General features: G+C 39.7%; 1 protein-coding gene across 2 annotated transcripts in view; it reads right to left on the reverse strand.

The window, feature by feature from the left end:
• The window catches only part of LOC109422004 (protein single-minded), a 172,144-nt gene that overhangs the window by 42,003 nt on the left and 111,254 nt on the right, over window positions 1–18,887 (reverse strand). For both annotated transcript variants that reach the window (XM_062844893.1, XM_062844894.1), the window contains 2 exons: window positions 12,749–12,943; window positions 252–1,033 (listed from right to left, as the gene is read on the reverse strand). In XM_062844893.1, the coding sequence (XP_062700877.1) occupies window positions 252–1,033; window positions 12,749–12,943 (977 nt within the window). The remainder of the gene's footprint in view (window positions 1–251; window positions 1,034–12,748; window positions 12,944–18,887) is intronic.

The following is an 18,887-nucleotide window of genomic DNA, read 5'->3' on the forward strand; positions in this document are numbered from 1 at the left end:
GTATTGAGGTTTGTCAGTTATTATTTTTTGCTTGAAATAGAAAACTGCATGGAAGAAAACAATACTGACTTTCGAACACCATTTCACCTTTACATTATCGGAAACAGAAATCTTAGCACAATAGTGCGAAACCAAATGCGATCGATAAATCCCACCAGCGCAAAATGCGCACTGTAAAAGGACATAATCGAATCAAAACACTCGAGCCCATCTTGTAACAGAATAATAATACAGAGACAGAGAGCACTCACCTTGTATCCGGAAGTAGTGAGACCGGCGTTCCGCTTCGCCAGCACGCACTTCATCCGTAGGAAGAACGTCCGCTCGATCTCGATTGTTTGCGACTGCTGGTTGAAGGGATGATGATGGTGGTGATGGTGATGGTGATGATGATGATGGGGAGGATGATGATGGTGCTGCGGAGGAGGCGGGTGGTGGTGCTGCTGTTGGAGGTGGTTCGGCGTGGTCGATGGGATGTTTGGGGTGAGGTGAGGTGGGGGAATTTGACCGACCGAGGGCGAATGCCCAGGTGGCACCTGGGGAGGTGGACCCAGGTGCGGCGGTACGGATGTGGGAGGTATACTAAGGCTGGGAGATATCGAGGGGGGACAACTCATGGTTTGTGGAGGTGAGTCTGATGTTGGTCCTTGACTGACGACGATGGTCGGCTCAACATTCGGTAGGAGGGGAGTTATGATGGCCAGGGTTGCATTGGCGAATGTAGGGGGAGGTGGAGGCGGAGGTGGGGGAGGTCCCGGCGGTCCAAAAATGTTCGGTTGCAGCGACAGGACCGATGTCATCTCGTCCTGGTCGTAGTTGTGGATGTACTCGTAGATGGAGTTACCCGTCAGCTCCACCTGGCTGAGGCCCAGGTGAACCGACGCCGTCTCGGAGATGTACATTATCTTGCCGTCGGGGGCCACCACGAAGATGAACCCATCCAGCGTCTGCAGCAGATGAGAGCCCAGCTCTTTGATGGCCATGTCACGGGGGTTGGTCGGTATGTGCTGTGAGCCCCAGGCTTCCCCCAGGCCTGCAAAAAACGAGAGGAAATAATTAGAAAGGAAAACAATCTCAGCAACCGGCGGACGACGGCAGCAGCGCAGCGCGCTAAGTGGTTTCCATCACAGCATTGTCATCCATGGCTTGCTTCGTCATTAAAGGGAGCCCTCTGTAATAATAGGAAAGGCAGACGACTACTGTGATCCACTTCAGAATGTGTTTTTATTTGTCAGCATAATTTTTATCACTTTGTTCGCCTATTATTTCCCCCTTTTGTTATTACTGCATCAGAGGAAAACCCGGCAGGACCCTATTAGCGAGCTCAGCAGGAAGGAAGTGCGGCGATGAAGCGTGGGATAAGCGTGTGAGCCTCGTCGGAAGAAGGAAAGCATACGTTTAGTGGTGCTTCCAGTGAGCTTGAAATAACAAGAAGCGTAGGCCACCATGAATCCGGTTGTTTTTGGGGTGGATTTGAGGGATTGTTGAACACTGGATGGAGTGGACGAGTTGGGAAGGGAAGAATGAATTTTACCCTCGAGGCATTTTCCGCCAGTCGTGGTTGCTTCGGTATTGACGCAATTCATCACTTCAAGGATTATGAAAGGAAATCCTGGCTATTAAATTCAGTTATGTACATTGTTTTAAGTGAGGAAAAGTCGAATTTATATAAATTTTTATATGAAACAAATACTAATTACGAGATTGTGTTACGTTATACAGAAACTTATTCAAATCTTTTTGAGCTACAATCTGCTTTGCAAGTTTTTTTTTTATTTTTATTTTTTATTTTTTTTTTTTGAAAGACGGGTTTGGTGTTCTAGTGACTATGGTTTCTGATTCGTAAGCAAAAGGTTAAAGCTTTAATCCTTGGTTCGTCACTTTCTTCCTACTTTGTATCTTTCGTAAACTACATAGGTGCTTAGGAAGAAAGGGGATCTGGTCACAGTCTACGATTCATGCAAATATCTGAAAATTTTGTATGAACAAAAGTCTATGGGGGAGGGGGATCTGAGATGGTTAAAAATGAGTCTACATAGTTTATGGACAGCGTATAACTAATTCCTCACTCTTCTCAACCTATAGAATTTTGTAAATAAATACGTTTATAGCCATTGCTAGGACCAAAAAGCGGCTGAAAAGCCGTTTCTCTTCCTTTTACTTTAACAGCACAGTGTGTGCACAATCTATATATCACGCCTACAAGTTATGCAACCAGCGAACTGTGCTGCATCATCTTCAAAGTAATAAACACACAATCCACAGACAAACAGACGTAACACCTAAAATATTTTTTGTGAAAATCCATCGCACAGCTCACACTACCATCACCTGGTGGAAATGTTCCACGATATAGTGAGCTGTGCAATATCGTCAAGAGAAGGCGCTAGTGTGAAACGTCAAACGCAAAGAAAAGCGATGCGCGTGCTCTGGTTGTGAAAGCTACAACTATGAAGATTCAAAATTATCGTTAAAAGAGTGGTCGATGGAATTTCGCACGTGTTACGTCTGTTTGCCTGTGCACAATCTATTCGGGTTGTCACAATTGGCTAAGAATAACACTACGGACTGCCTGTTACAGTGGTGAAAGTCCACTTGTCAGGTAACCCAACTAACATTTATTGTGAATGTAAACGTCAACAAAGCATCCTCAATACGGCTTCTATGCAAGCCCTACACCAATGAATCTGGCGAACTTAATCCCCATGTATATGCTGTGCGAGCAGCTTTCATGCCACCAAGTGATAGCTCTTTTCTCGGCTCCTACGACACTTTTTAATTCGTACCCCGCTTATTCGACATATGTTGAATTAAAAAGTGTTCAAATGTTACAGCGATGTACACTGTAAATGCAAAACAGTTTGATATTGTGCTTATACTCGCACCTGCAGCAGCTCCTTTTGCAGTCGCTAATTCCGGAAGTTCTGAGCAGGTGCTATTCGACACCTAAACCGCCTGAAGATCAACCGGAATGAACTGAGAATGGCAACAATCATAGAAAGACCGAGCATTTTATGTTTCATAACAAATCTGGAAATCAAAACAAAAACAAAAATAGAGTTGCCAAACTTCGATGAACATGGTGGTGTAGGGTGACCAGTGGTGTCGTATAAGCGGGGTAATACGGTATTGTAGAGTAGTAAGCAGGAGGAGTGTAGATATAATGCTGAAATACGGCTTGTTTAAATGCTCATTACCTGGGTTCTGAATATTCAGTAAAAATTGAAAACAGTGAGTAAATCTTTCTGAACAAACCTTGTTATCGTATGAATTCTGATATACCTAGTAAATTTTCCTCTTTTTTACGATTTCCTATGCAGAGCTAGCAGGTACATTTGCAATTTAAAACACCTCTCAACAGTTTAATGAGCTTTCCGCGAAAAAATAATGATTGCACATTTTTTTCCAGCTCGCAAGGCATTATTCCAAACCCTGGCACCTAATGGTATACGGTCCACTTTCCGGATGCTGGAGATGGTGTTTACCTTTTTTTGCTGCTCTCTTTCATTATTATGACAATCCAGGGCAGACACAGGCGGCCAAACGCAGGAAAAAAGAACACTCAGGCATTCAAATTTTCATGACAGTATACCAAAGAGCATCTACATACCAACAACGCGGACAGCATCGAGTGTTTTATGCAAATAGCTCATCCTCCTTCGTCAGCGAGCTTGCAGCATCGAGCACAGTAAGTTGGTGGCCCACCGTTTGCTGCTTTCGCTTGTCACCAACATAATTGAGTTTGTCGAGGGTGTCAGGGAAAAAATTATAATAAAAATAATAATCATTTGTTTCGAGCTGCCCTGGCTGAGCGATCGTCACGTGATGATTGCTCCCGATGCCGCCAACATCGACCTCCACTTGCTCTCGTTTCTCCCTTCTCGAGCAAACGAGGAGAAACGAGCGACAAATTGAAATCCGATCATATCGGATGAATTTTTATGATAATTTCCATTCAATCTCATGGTCCCCTTTGAATGACGACCGGAGGAAGCTCACTCACAGCCCCAGGACAGGACAGGAACGAAATCACGATCCGACAAGGTGTTTAGAGCCAATTTAGATTCCTTTGGAAGAGGATCTAGTTCCAGCAGGACAGAAGGTTATAAAAAGTGAAAGGAATTTACGGACGATAAGAATCGTAGTGTTTTATGCGGTCTTTCATTCATGCTTTACGATGTCAGTTATGAATGGAAACGCGATAAAATAGGGTTTTCGTGAGTTAAATAGCATTGTAGTATGTTTGTAGGCACTGTGAGATAATCACATGTTTTAGATCTGCAAGGCTGGGCACATTATTTTGAGAATTTGTCTATATACACACCCGATCAAAAGTTTGGGGTCACCCCCTCAAAAACATGTCATTTTTTAGACCCATATCTTCGCCAATTTGCGTCCGATTTCAAAACCCTAGGTTTCATTCAAAAGATAATAAGTCAAAGAAACTTTGAACATGATTCAAAAGAAACTTTTTCAAAAAATTTTGTATGTAAACTTAACCCAAAGTTGCCAAATTTCCTAAAAAATGATTATAAACTTACGGAAGTGTCGCTGGAAATTGGGTCGACAAAATTTTAAGATGAGAGCGGTAATATAACCCTTTTTCTATTAGCTTTCAACTGCATTTTACAGAACTTAGCTAAAAAATCTAGAAAAAAAGTTATTAGGAAAATTAACTCTTCATGTCATCGACCAAAAGTTTGGGGTCACTATCGTAAAACATGGAAAAGTGATTTGTTGATATCTTTGTCAATTTGATCATTTTTCACGATCTATGCTGGCTTCAGGGGCATTTCATGAGCGTTTCAAGGGCGTTCTGTCAGGTTTTATTGGTATTACGGGGAATTCTGGGACATTTTAATAGCATTAAGGGGGTTTCATGGACATTTTAAACCCACAAAATTATTGCTGAACAACAGATGAATAAGCCGCTCTTAAGCTGGATTTTTAAAATTTTGGCTGTATAAGCTCTTATTCAGCTGTTATTGTTACTTGGGAAGTGCTTTAGGAGCAATTCAGGGGATCACAGGAGCCTTAAAAGGGCGTTATAAGGGGTTTCAGGGGGCGTTTTAAGGCATTTCAAGGCATCCAGTAGTGTATAACTGACACCGAGGAAAATTACAAGTGGTAGTCGAAATACGCGTATCTGTCATAAGATGAGCATAACAGAGTGGAATTAAAAGGTACAGAACTGATTATACTCATTCGAAGAGGATATTCTATTTAGAGGGTTCGGGAATTTATCTTGTACCATCATTTTAGAGAGTTTCACGGGGTTTCAGGAACATTTTAAGGGCGTTCTTAAAGGTTGTAGGAGCGTTTGATAGCATTTCAGGGGCGTTTTAAGGGGTTTTCAGGTGAGTTGCAGGGGTTTCTGGAGCCTTTTTAATGCATGCCAAGGGATTTCAAAGGCATTTTAAATTGATTATGGTGATTTCAAGGGCGTTTCAATGGGATTACGGTGGTTTTAGGGGCGTTTCGATGCATTCCATGTCAGGATCGTATCAGGGGGTTTCAAGAACACCTCTAAATCAAAAGCCATTTCAGGGGCGTTTCAAAAATCATTGTGATGAGGTCTCTGAAAATCATTTGAAACTCGACCCTCATGTAGCACACCTGAGACTCTCAGAAACCCTCGAAAGCGCCCCAGTAACGCTTCCGTAACACCTCTGAATTCCGCCGAAAATGCTCTGAAACGTCTTGAAATTACTTCGAAGTGTCCCTTACACCCTCTCGGACCCCATATAACGCACCTGAGACCCTCCGAAACCCCCGATATTTCTGTGTAACGCCTCCAAAACCCACCGTAAATCATCTGAAGCTTTCTGAAATGCATCCCCTCGGACCACATGTAACACACTTGTGACCCTCCGAAATCCACGAAAACGCCACCGTAACGCTTCTGATTCCCGTTGATAATGCTCGAATCTACCTGTAATACATCCAAAATCCCCCTTAGACCCCCTCGGACTCCATGTAACGCACTTGAGACCCTACGGAACACCCAAAAACACCTCCGTAACGCCTTTGAATTCCACCGTAAATGATCTAAAACTCTTGAATTTCCTCCTTAAACCCTCTCGAACCTCATGTAACGCACCTGAGACCTTGTAGAGTAGCATTGGGCAAATCTGACTGAAACATCGATTCGAATCGGATCAGCAGAATCGATTCACCGTTATCATCGAATGCTTTGAGTCGATGTTTCCACATCGATTCGATATTATAAAATATTACAAAACTTTAAAATGATTCGTTTGCTGTATTTAGTTCAAGTTCATGGTATGTTTTATTAGTTTAAATAAATTCAATATCAAAATTTGAGATTCCGCATCGAACATTTCGCGATTCTGACTCGAAAATGGATATTGAGACAGTGTATTAAAAAAAAAATTAAATGTAATATTTTTGAAACGACAGAAAAATCCTGAGATCCTGATATTCCCCAGAACTCTGAGAAGTGTTCAAATTCCCGCTGACTGATGATAGAAATTCCCCCAGAACCTATAGAGAGACTCCTCCAGAATCCTGAAAGGAGTTCCTCTAGAATTATGAGAGAGATTTCTTCAGAATGCTGGAAATGATTGCACCAGAAACCAGAGCGACATTATCTAAAAGAAAGCAAGAGTCGTCCGGTTCTTCGTGGGAATTCTCTCTGAATTCTATCAAGGATTTTCCAACAATCCTGAGAGAGATTACTTCACATCTGTGCGACGGATTGTCTCAAAGTTCCGACAGAAATTCTCCCAGAATCATGTGATAGATTGTCTCAGAACCCTATGAGAAGCTTCACCTTGGAATTCTCCCAAAATGTACCAGAATCCAAAGATGGATTATCCCACAATCTTGAATAGGATTGTCCCAGAATCCTAAGATGAATACTCCTAGAATCCTGAGAAGAATTCAAAGAGTGGTTCTTCTTCCATATTCTTGAGATAAATTCATCTAGTATACTGAGAAAGATTCTCACAAAAAAAAAAGATTTTCGGAATTTTAAGACGAATTCCCCAAGAAACTTAAAAGACATGACTCAAAATTCTAAAAAGGGTAGCTTAGAACCCCAAGAAGGATTACTACAGAATTCTGAGAATGATTCCTTCAAAATACTGGACGGGATTGCTAAAGAAACCTGAGATGTACTCTCGCAGAATTCTGGGAGATAGGATTCCCCCAAAATCCTGATAAGAATTCCTCCAGAATCCTTTTAAGTATTCTCCCAGAATTCCCCTAAAATCCTAGATAGAATCCTTTAGGTGAAAAAAATTCTGCCACAATCCTGAAAGAAGTCCCCAGAATTCTACGAGTAATTCCCCCAGACTCCTGAGAGGGATCATATGAGGGGTTCTTCCAGATTCTTAAGAGAAATATATCTAGAAACGTAAGAAGTATTTTTCCGAAAATATGATCTGATTCTTTCTGGAAGGGATTATAAAAACTTGTAGAATAGACTTCCCCAGCATCTTGAGAAGATTTCTCTGGAATTCTGAGAGGTATTCCCACATAAAACAGAAAAATTACCGCATATTCCTGGAAGATATTCCCCCAGAATCTTTGAAAGGACTCCCGTTAACTCCTGAGAGGGATTGTCCCAGAACTCTGAGAGAGGAACCACTTTGTATTATTACACCAGAATGTCAAGAGAATCTTCATATAACCTTGCCAGGGATTTTCCCAGATTACTAATAGGGACTCTCCCAGAATCCTGAAAGGGATTTCTGGGAGCATCTGCTCCAGAATACAGAAAACCGAATTCTACTGGGATTCTCGTAGAATGCTGAGAAGGATTTCTTCCTAACCCAAAGAGGAATCACAAAATCTATGCGAGAGATACTCCAAAATCCATTTTTTTAAAGAATTCTGCCCTGAACCTCGTGAGATTCTTCAATAATTAATAATTCTGAAAGAAAGTGCCCAGGAATCTTTAAAAATATAGCCCCAGAATCCCAAGGGTTTCTCCAGAGTCATGAGACAAATTCCCCAGAACCTTGAGAGAAATTTCCTTAGAACCCTGACGTGGATTACCACAGGAAGCCGAATTTTCAGAGAATCTTAGGAAGAGTACCCGTATTCTGCGATATTTCCTCAGTATCTTAAAAGGATCTAACGCAGAATCCTGAGAAGCATACATACCAATAGAATCCTATGTGATATTTCCCCAGAATCCTAAGAAATATTTGAGAGAATTCAGAGATTCCTAAGAATTCTGATAGGCATTTCCCTATAATATTCCCTATAATATTCCTCCACAATTTTTAAATTTCCATAATTTCCATTCCAAATTATGTGAGAGATTCCTTAAAAATGATGAAAATTATCACACCAGCATTCTGAGAGACCTTATCCCAGAAAAGAGAGATAGACTTTTACAAAAGTAATTCTCCCTGAGGTCTATTAAGGATTTTCCTAAAATCATGGGAGAGATTACTCCAGTTTTCTGAGATGGATTCTCTCAGAATCTTTGGAGAAATTCTTCCAGAATCCTGAGAGGGATTCTCCTAGAATCTTGATAGAAATTCTCCTGCAGTATTGAAAGACATCTCATTAGAATCCTGGAAAAGAATGTCCAGGAACCCTGAGAGGGATCGTCCACATTATTTAGAGAAATTCATTTGGAATCCTGAGAGAGATTCTAAAAAAAATGTCCGGAATCCAGAGATGGACTGACCTAGAATCCTGAGAAGGATGCGCTAGAACCCTGAAAGGGACTCTCTAGACAACTAAAAGCATTCCTCCAGAATCCTGAGAAAGATTCACCTAAACTCCTGGGAGGGATTGCCCAACAAACCTGAGGTATACAGGTATACCTCGATTTAGTGGACCCTAAATTTTATGTACATTTTACCTCTATTTTATGTTATTTTTTAATAATTTTATTTTACAGTGCATTCTGAAAAAAAAAGTAATTTAATATTTTTGAATCGAAAGAAAAATCGAATTAAAAAATCGATTCGGTCGATTTCGTGGGGCTTCAACATCCATTCAAAAAATCGATTAATCGGAACAAAAACATCGATGTTGCGAACATCGATTCAAAATTGCCCAACGCTAGTGTCTAGTGTTGTCTAATGTTAAGTTTCTTTCAGTCTGTACAGCCGCTGGCTGAAGGCGGTGTTCGTGTCTTTCTGAAACTCCGGAAAACGACTCTGTACTGGTAATCCTACATTATAGAGATCTGCGGAAGCGGCCATTGTGAGCCAATCGTGCAGAGAGAACTGTCAAAGTGTGAGCCAAACGAGCATGTTTATCGTTTGTAGGAACGCGCTGTTTGAACGGTATTGTAATCAGAACTAAATAATTTATAATTATTAATTTTCAATATTGAAAAATTGTTGGCATATGCAAATGTAGTAAAAAGATAATATTTTTTGATTCTGCTTTCAAAAACTCATGCTAATGAAGAAGCTTTTGTAGCTGCTCTTCTTGAAAAAACTTTCATTGCTCCTGCTTGATTCACTTCTGCCGATATGATTACCGTTACGCTTTGCAATGCATTTTAGATTTCTTCGATAGCGCTGCTATTTTGTAGAAATTTTGGAAAAAAAGCTCGACCGTAATTAGCAAACGTAAACAAATCAACTTGCACCACAACAAAGTCACGCGCAAAGTTTGAACATCTAGCTTTGTGACAAGTATTGGAAGCTGTTGTAAACAAAACAAACAGCCTTGCCGACATATGTAACTTCCGCTAATCTCGATATAGAGGATTTCTACTCTGTACCACCTCTGAATCCGTTGAACATGCTCTGAAACTTCCAAATTGACCAATCCAAATTCCCGTGTGGTAGTGGTTTGTGTTCAGATTTCCCGTGTTAATCTATCTGTAAGAACTTTGTAAACATCTTTTGTTCTCACGTATATGGATAGGCTTGCATTGGGTTTCGTGAGACATTTTTTGGACAACTCAATGACTCCGAAGTCCCCCTAAAACCCGCCCATGTAACACACTCACACCGCACCACCAATATCAGAAAGCACAAACATCAAGCTTTCTGTTAGTGGTGGTGAGATGCGTGGGTAGATCGCAGAAGGCCCCAAGTCGACAGAAACGTGTTTGTTTACGCAATGTTGTTGCGGCCTTTTCAATTGTTGGTCTTGAATTGTTTTGAATATTTCCATAATTCGACACTGATTTTTCATTTGGGCCTAACTGACATTCTCTTCATCGATCCTCTCTTTGTGTTATCACAGAATGTGTATTGAGGTTTCCAAAGATTTTTTGGTTGAAAAGCGAAGAAGACGACTAGGGTATCGGGATGCTTCGTTGGCATAGTCCCCTCGTTCGGCCTATCTCAATGTAAACCAAAAACTCAAACAAACACGCATAACTGGATATCGGAAAAGCTATGCGCCAAACAACTAACATTTCGTTTCAATTTTAGCACTTTGGAACATTAAAATTGAATGAAAATGTCACTTTGTTTAGCTTTTGTAGACGCCATGATTCTTCGGCTTAGTGGGTAGTCTATAAACATGATCATAAATGGCGTGATTCTGGAACATTTCGAAGTTAGTTTTCAATAACTGAACATTTGATGCGACGGTCAAAGATGCTATTTTGAACTTGTGTATTTGTTTTCAACGAATAATAACTGTTTTACAAATTGAATGTGGGCCGAATATTGAGTACATTTTTTTTCACTATGTACCCAAATCTTGGCCCATCAGTAAAGTGACGTCAAAAACAGCGATAAAAAGACGTCTACAACATTTCTTGCGTAAGATCCAGAAAGAACGAACAGGAAGAAAGATTTTGTGTGCAGTGACTGTAAAAATATAACACAATAATAGGGTTGCGTTGTTATCGCTAAATTGTTACTAAATTTAGAAAGAACTTTAGTTAAAATGATTTATTTATAGTTTTTTTGAAAATTTGGCTCAGAAAATATAATTTAAAAGTAAGATCGGTGAACAAACAGAGATAATACTTCAGCAGAAATATTGAAAAAATGAGATAATTAGTGGTTCTAGTGCATGGAAAGCAATAGGCCAACGTTGTATCCACTAATAGGCCAATTTTTGTACCATAGACCAACGTTGCATACCATCGCATCGAATCTTTTGAACTTAATTAAGCAAATTCTTGAATATTTACGTTAGTTTACTTTCAATTGGTGAAACATGCATTGCCTAGAGTGTGCAATAGGGTCGACACTTGGGTCGACATATTATTTCTAGTGCTATTAATTCATGAGTTATGGTCAAAATTGTCAAGGCGGCTTGCAAATTAGGCCAAGGAATGGTACATACACTCCCGTTCAAAAGTTTGGGGTCACCCCCTCAAAAACATGTCATTTTTTTAGGCCCATATCTCCGCCAATTTGCGTCCGATTTCAAAACCCTAGGTTTCATTCAAAAGATAATAAGTCAAAGAAACTTTGAACATGATTTAAAAGAAACTTTTTCAAAAAAATTTGTGTGTAAACTTAACTCAAAGTTGCCAAATTTTCTAAAAAATGAATATAAACTTACGGCAGTGTCGCTGGAAGTTGGGTCGACCAAATTTCAAGATGAGAGCGGTAATATGACCCATTTTCTATTAGCTTTCAACTGCTTTTTACAGAACTTAGCTAAAAAATCTAGAAAAAAAGTTATTAAATAAATTAATCCTTGATGTCGTCGACCAAAAGTTTGGGGTCACCCCTCAATATGATGTATCGGCCAAAAGTTTGGGATCACTTTCGTAAAACACAGAACAGTGATTTGGTGATATCTTCGTCATCTATAGTTCAATTTTTATTATTTTTGGCTCATTTCAAAGATAATTAACTAAATTTACGTTTGATGTCTTCAACTTAACGTATTTAACGATTTTTGTATATAAAAATGTTATGTAAAGTTAGCACATTTTACCACGCTTCAAAGAATGAGGAAACTTTACGTTAAGTTTTAGTATGCAAATTCCAACAAACATGTGTGGTTCAATGTCTATGCAGTAAGTATCATTCATTTTGTTTCAAATAAGCCAAGAAGAATTAAAATTGAATGAAAGATGACAAAGATATCAACAAATCACTTTTCCATGTTTTACGATAGTGACCCCAAACTTTTGATCGATACATCATTTTGAGGGGTGACCACAAACTTTTGGTCGATGACATCAAGGATTAATTTACTTAATAACTTTTTTTCTAGATTTTTTAGCTAAGTTCTGTAAAAAGCAGTTGAAAGCTAATAGAAAATGGGTCATATTACCGCTCTCATCTTAAAATTTGGTCGACCCAACTTCCAGCGACACTGCCGTAAGTTTATATTCATTTTTTAGAAAATTTGACAACTTTGGGTTAAGTTTACATACAAAATTTTATGAAAAAGTTTCTTTTAAATCATGTTCAAAGTTTCTTTGACTTATTATCTTTTGAATGAAACCTAGGGTTTTGAAATCGGACGCAAATTAGCGGAGATATGGGCCTAAAAAAATGACATGTTTTTGAGGGGGTGACCCCAAACTTTTGAACGGGAGTGTATACCCTACATGTTGCTATAGAAACAAAAAGAATAATGACTGTTTGTTTTGATCAAGTTATTAGCGAAAGAGAGAGTCGACGAATAGAAATCGATCAAGTCAGTTAGTCCCTTATGAAAAATCATTGTCGAATTATTGATGAATAGCAATAAAGCCGTAAAAACTCCCCTCTCGAAAATTATCTTCGAATGGATTAGGAATCGAGCACGCTGTTTCCAGTTTGCCAATGGAGGGATAACCATGCTGACAATAATATAACACGTGGAACAATGAAAAAATCCTTACCTTCGGGGAACACCTGGCGCATCTTCAGGTACGAGGTAGTTAGTCTAATGATGGAAGCCTTATCGAGCTGCGACGTGATGGCACTCGGCAGCGGCAGCAATTTGGCCAGCTCGAGGAACTCGGCATTTTCCTTCTCGCGACGGGACCGGGCCGCATTCTTGCTCTTCTCCTTCATGGCGCAGCGCGTGGCAAGACCTGAACGAAAGGAACGAAGAAAAACCGGCATTTAGTTTAATCCGCAGACGATGACGACGATGACGACGGAGGGATGGTGCGAAATAATTAGAACAAATGGCATAGATTTGAGTAGAAAAGAATCCGAAAGGCAATAAACGGGCATCATGAGCCACAAATTAATAAGATTACCAAACAAAACTCCGGTCGATTATTTCCATCCTGTTGGGAAGGGAGTGATTCAAACAGAAGCTGCCTTTGAACAGCGTTGCATTGTTGGCCAATGGTTTTTATGGGGAACTAATGTGTGTTTGCTTAGCAAATTGGTTCAGGCAATTATGGGTAAGATGAGAAGTTTAGCTTATAACTTAGGGAATCAATTGCAAGATAAACTTTCTAAATGGCACTTTTGATTGATGTTAAAGTATCGAACTTATGGCAATGTGTTAGTTGTATAGTTGGTTTTTTTCTCGTGACAAAGAAGATTGAAATGTTAATAATAAAGACTAAATTAATTAATTTTTAATTTATAATGCACTTTGGTAATTCTATTTATACTCAGATTTATTTATATGGTCTAATGTGTAGTTCTTCCAAATGATGAAAAAAATGGTTTGCTTTATACCAAGTCTAACAATCCTGGAGAGACAAAGTTTAGTAATTTTTAAGGCCATGCTCACGTTTTTCTTGTAGTCCTTCCCGAAAGAAATAAAGAAAATCTCAAAGAACATACACAAGTAGTGCAGTTCTAAGTGATCTAAGTACATTTTTGGAAGTTTCCTATGCAGTGAATTGTATTTACACTAGAGATTGTATAGTAATTGTTAAATCATTACATTACCGTATTATCCCGTTTTTTTATATGAAAGGATGTCCAGTGTTTTAAATCTCCTACATAACCAAATAAACAGATTTTTTTTTGTATTGTACATATCATTACGGTGCGTCCTCTTACTGTGTTGCGCAAATTATGAACAATCTCTTATGTATCAGCAACTGCTAAATTTGAAGCCCTCGTAAGACCGATGTAAATAATATTTTTTTCTATCATTTATTCAAGGCCTCATATGAGGTACGAGAGGAGCTGCGTCATCTTCACAGTTGATCCTAACCACAATTATTCAACTCACGTCTACCAAGACGGCAATCCACGCACCAACGTGAACCTCTGCCAAACAGATACAGTTTCTTAGCGATTTTGGACCCGTATTTGGCAACATTTTTTTTGTAAACTGGGATGTAGTTGATCAGTGGGGTGAACCTGATCACTCATTTATCCGCGGATATCGACTTTCAAGGAAGCAAAATTTTTATTTTAACCATTCGCTATCCAATGACGTAACATAAAAATGGAATGGTAACTTCCTTGAAAGTCGGTATACGTGGGTAATGTAGTGATCAGGTTCACCCCACTGATCAACTACACCCCGTTGACGGTACCGATTTTGGCAAAAAATGTTTGCCAATACATTGTTTTAAATACATATTTTAAGCTTTACTTATCATAAAAAATCAAAATTGGGTTGATTAGTGATTTAAAAAAAATGCTACTTTCTATAGCCTAACAGAAAGAGCTCATTTTTTTCAAAGTATAATGTGATTTTATTGCGATTCAATACCTTTGTTTTGATAGATAATTATTAGAATAGAATGTCTGTTGTGGTGATTTTGCGTGAAACTGGCAACACTGCCTTGATAGAAAAAATAAATTAGAAGTGAATAGAGCATTGTTAGTTGAGGACGTAGTTCTGTGGAAAGTGCGAAGTCAAATACCAAAACGTATGTAAATATAGTTGTAAGAATGTACAGCTTATATAAAATAATAAATTGATTTCAGCATTGAAGCTGCTAAGATGAAAGCTGATATCAATTATTGGTTTATCGCAATAGAGGTAATAAACTATAGAGGAAGAATGTCGCTGGCGTCGCTGCCGAAACATCTCTTGCTGGCGGAGATAGGCCAGGCTATAAGTGTCAAAGCGAAAAAGTATGCAGTTTGACAGATAGGTACCCGACATGTTTGCGAACGAGAACAAAAGGAACAGCAGCGACATTCGTCCTATATAGTTTATTAACTCTATTTTTATCGCACCATAGATGACTACTCTCCACAACAAAGGTCATTCCATGGGAATGGGGCAAACAAAATTATTCGACCTCGTTACCAGTTTCACGGGCGGGGTATGTTGTGGTGATATTACAATGTTTGTGAAACTGGCAACACTGGTGTCTCTACCCTGAAACTCTAGTGATAAGTTTAGTGTTGGTTGAAGAGGTAGACAGTTCACAGTGCAATTAGTGAGATACCAAACTGTATGTTAATTAATTATAGATGTAAGCAAGAATGAATTTGAATAAAATAAACTATATTTCAGCTTTGTAGCTGCTATAACGGAAGCTGCTCTGGATGGTTGGTTTATCATGCCGAAAGTGAATGTCCTCCCCAACAATGACTGAACTCAGTCGATAAAATGACAGTTCACCCCGAACAAAAAACTTTCACCCTACAAACTTTGAATGTATTTTAAAAATATTAAAATGATGTTGAAAATGCTTTGACATCCATGTACACAACAGAAACATGGGCTCGATGAACAAATTGAGATTTGAATTATGAGAAGAACTCACGTACTTCGGAAGATATGACGAAGCCAATTATCAAGAGCACAAATTTGAAGAACCGAATATCAGTTTTCGCTAAAAAGTTGATCGATTGATCACCAACAGCGGGTGCTGGAGTTAAGAGGAAAGTGGGGCAAGATGTCATTTTTCAAACTTTCATCGTTTTCAATGATAAATTTGTTAGACTTTCAAAATGGTAACAGCAACTAGACAATATTTGCTCGATACTTCAGCAAAAATATTCTCTAAACTTCTGCATTTTCATCGATTTTCAGCGATTTCAAAAACTATTTCGTAAAAGGGAAGGGGTGCAAAAAGGCGATCTGCCATGGGGTAAGATGCCACTTCATGAAAACATTAAAAAATTACGTTCATCAGTTTTCGGGCATTTTCGACTCCCTTTTCCCCCTCTGTCCTGCTTTTTTCGTATACTCAATGCATGGAGTGTCACCTCTCTCTCCGCTAAACGATGGTCGTCATATTTGAATGACCCCTAATATGGATAGCGTAGAAATCAACAACCGTGTGCCTCCATGTGTGCCTCAATCTCCTTGGAAACACATGGCTGGTAATAAAATAAAATCACCCGGAAACTTTAATTGCCAGCACGAAAAACCGGAAGTTGTCAAATTTCATTTGGAAATCAAAGGATTTTCCGTGTGTTTTGCAGTCTAGCTTCTAGAAGAATGTTTAAGGCAAACATATCATGACATCATTCATTATTAAAGATGAAGTCCCATTCAGGAATGATTTTATGAGTTGGGCGATTTTACCCCATCTTGGCATTTTGGACTTTGTTCCCCTATCCTGGACTTTCCTACCAATATCCGTTACGGGATATCTATTAAAGTTCCTGCTGTCGTGAGCTTGCGCCTATTGTATCTCTCGGGATACTTCTTAAAGGTTCTCGCGGGAATTCATTTGAAGTTCCCCTTAGATTTCCTCGGTATGTCCGTTTGGGGCTTTATAGGAGTTTTTGCTAATAATTTCTCATGTAGTTCTACCCGTGATTTCTATCTGTGATTTGTCCTGGCTTTTCTTTGTAATTATTCCCTAGACTTCTTGCTGTGACCGTTCTCTCAGAGATTTTTCCCAGGATTACTTCAACTGTTCTTTCTACAACTCCTACCGATAGTTATCTTGGAATTCTTCTGGGTGTCCTAGGATTTCTCCAACAAATACAACGACAGTTATTTCCTGGATTTTCCACGAGTTTTCTCGTAATACACTAGAATACTGAGGAATTTGAAGAGGGCTTCAGGTGTAGCGTTGAAAGCCCTTTCAGAGGCGTTTCAAGAGCTTTAAGGGGCGTTTCAGAGGGATTAAGGTGCCTCGAAGGCCGTATCTGAAACCCCCTGAAACGCTAAAACAGCCCTGCAATCTTCTGAAATCCCCTGAGACTCCCTGAAACGCCCCTGAGGACCCCCTGAAACACTCCGAAACTACATTAAAAAGCTATGAAACCTTCAGACATCCCTGAAATTCTCATAAGCCCCTTTGAGTTCCCCTGAAACGTCCGAGACCCCTTGAGGCACCCCTAAGACTCTCTGAAACTTCCTGAAACGTCCCTGAAACACCCTAGAAAACCTTATGAAATCTCTTTAGAACCCCTTGAATCTTCCTGAGACTCGATAAACGCCCCTGAATGCCCCTGAAACCCTCATGAGACGCTTCCGAGACACCTTGAGAGTAGATTCCCAGAAACGCTCCTGAAATTCCTTGAAACCCCCTCGAAATCCCCCGGAAACCCTGGTAATATCCTCTCTGCGATCCTTATTGCTCCTTCGTAAAACCCCCTAAGATCGTCCTTTTGGCCCTACCTCCATTGGCGTAGCTAGCCTTTTCTTTTTTCTCACTCACTCTCCTAACCAAACACAAGAAAGAGCTGGATGAAATATGCCCTCTCTTGCATCCTTCTTTTTCTCGTCTTTGTTTAGTTAAGTGAGCGCCAATGCCTACCTCCTTAGATATTCCGAGACCACTTTTTGCTCTCTTCTATAAACACCCAAACTCTGAGACGAACTATTGTAGACAAACGAGAGGAACGTAGGAAAAGGCTCTGGAAACCTCGCGTAAAACTCATGCATAAATCCTAGAAGAAATTCTGGTAGAAATCCAAGGAATAACTCTCAGAAGTCCCGGAAGGCGCATCGAAAAAATCCCGGAAAGAACTCTGGGAGAAAATCCGGGAAAAACCCTTGGATGGAATCTTGGGAGAAATTCCTGTGCAAATCAAGAAAGAAACTCCAATAAACCTCCAGGAATTCAAAGAAGAACTCCGAGAGAAATCGTGGAAAGACTTCAGTAAAAAACTGCATAAGAATTCGAAGAAGGAATTTTGGTTTTTCTACCAAGGAAAAATTCCGTAAGGAATTCATGGAAAAATCCTGGATAGTATATCGGAAGAAATTCCAAGCATATACCTAAAAAAATAACTGAAGGAAACCCTAATTACAGTCAGAGTGCTTGAGGTCACAAGTTTTATTCAGAGTTTACTAGCATACATCGGAATAGCCAGGATTATTGGGGTACCACCCGTTTTTATACGTATTTTGTTGGCGTAGTAGGCAATCGAGCGTCATCTTCCCCCTGGATCACGTTGTTAGGCTAGGGGCTCCACCCATGTTAGTGAAAATTAACAAGCCTGGTCAAAAGCCCGGCTCATTCCTCAACTAGACCCCGTGTAATATAGACGTTTTAAATATAGTTCCCTTTTGTTCACTGTTAAACCACCGAGTACATTTTTGTCCCTGGAGTCCCCCGATCAAGAAATTTGTAAATATTCAATCGTAATTTTCAAATTTCCTTAAAATTTTCATCGGAGTCCCATCATTACAACACTACCAGTAGCAACTTCTAAACTTGTAATAAATACTACTTTTATACATACTGAACGCTTCTTTGGATTGTAGTATGTTTGAAAGTTGTTGTGGGACGTGAACAAAGATTAGTGACATTCCCCTTGAATGTCCTCCACCCAGTAAGCGTCGATGACAGCAAGCATGAAGAAGAGGTGGGCAGTGTGATGCAATCTCATTGAGGAGTGGAGCTTTGGCGGAGCAAGTCGTCTACATCGCGAAGCCCCGTATCATGCCAAGTGATTCTAAAGAATTATTGTCGTCGCGGTTGAAACCCGAAGTTTTCCCACATGCGACATTCGATTTTTCTCCAAATCCATACGTGAAACCTAACGTCGGACGTAGTGCGCTGGGCAGCGGATCTGGCCCTCTATCCAGCGCATTTTGCCCGACGTACGTCCGATGCACGGTTTAGGAGAAAATTCGATTTTCGCTTGTCAAAAATTCCGATTTTCAACTGCACGAACAATACTTCTATAGTTAGT

Source organism: Aedes albopictus, chromosome 1, assembly GCF_035046485.1.
Source record: "Aedes albopictus strain Foshan chromosome 1, AalbF5, whole genome shotgun sequence".
NCBI classification, from domain to species: domain Eukaryota; kingdom Metazoa; phylum Arthropoda; class Insecta; order Diptera; family Culicidae; genus Aedes; species Aedes albopictus.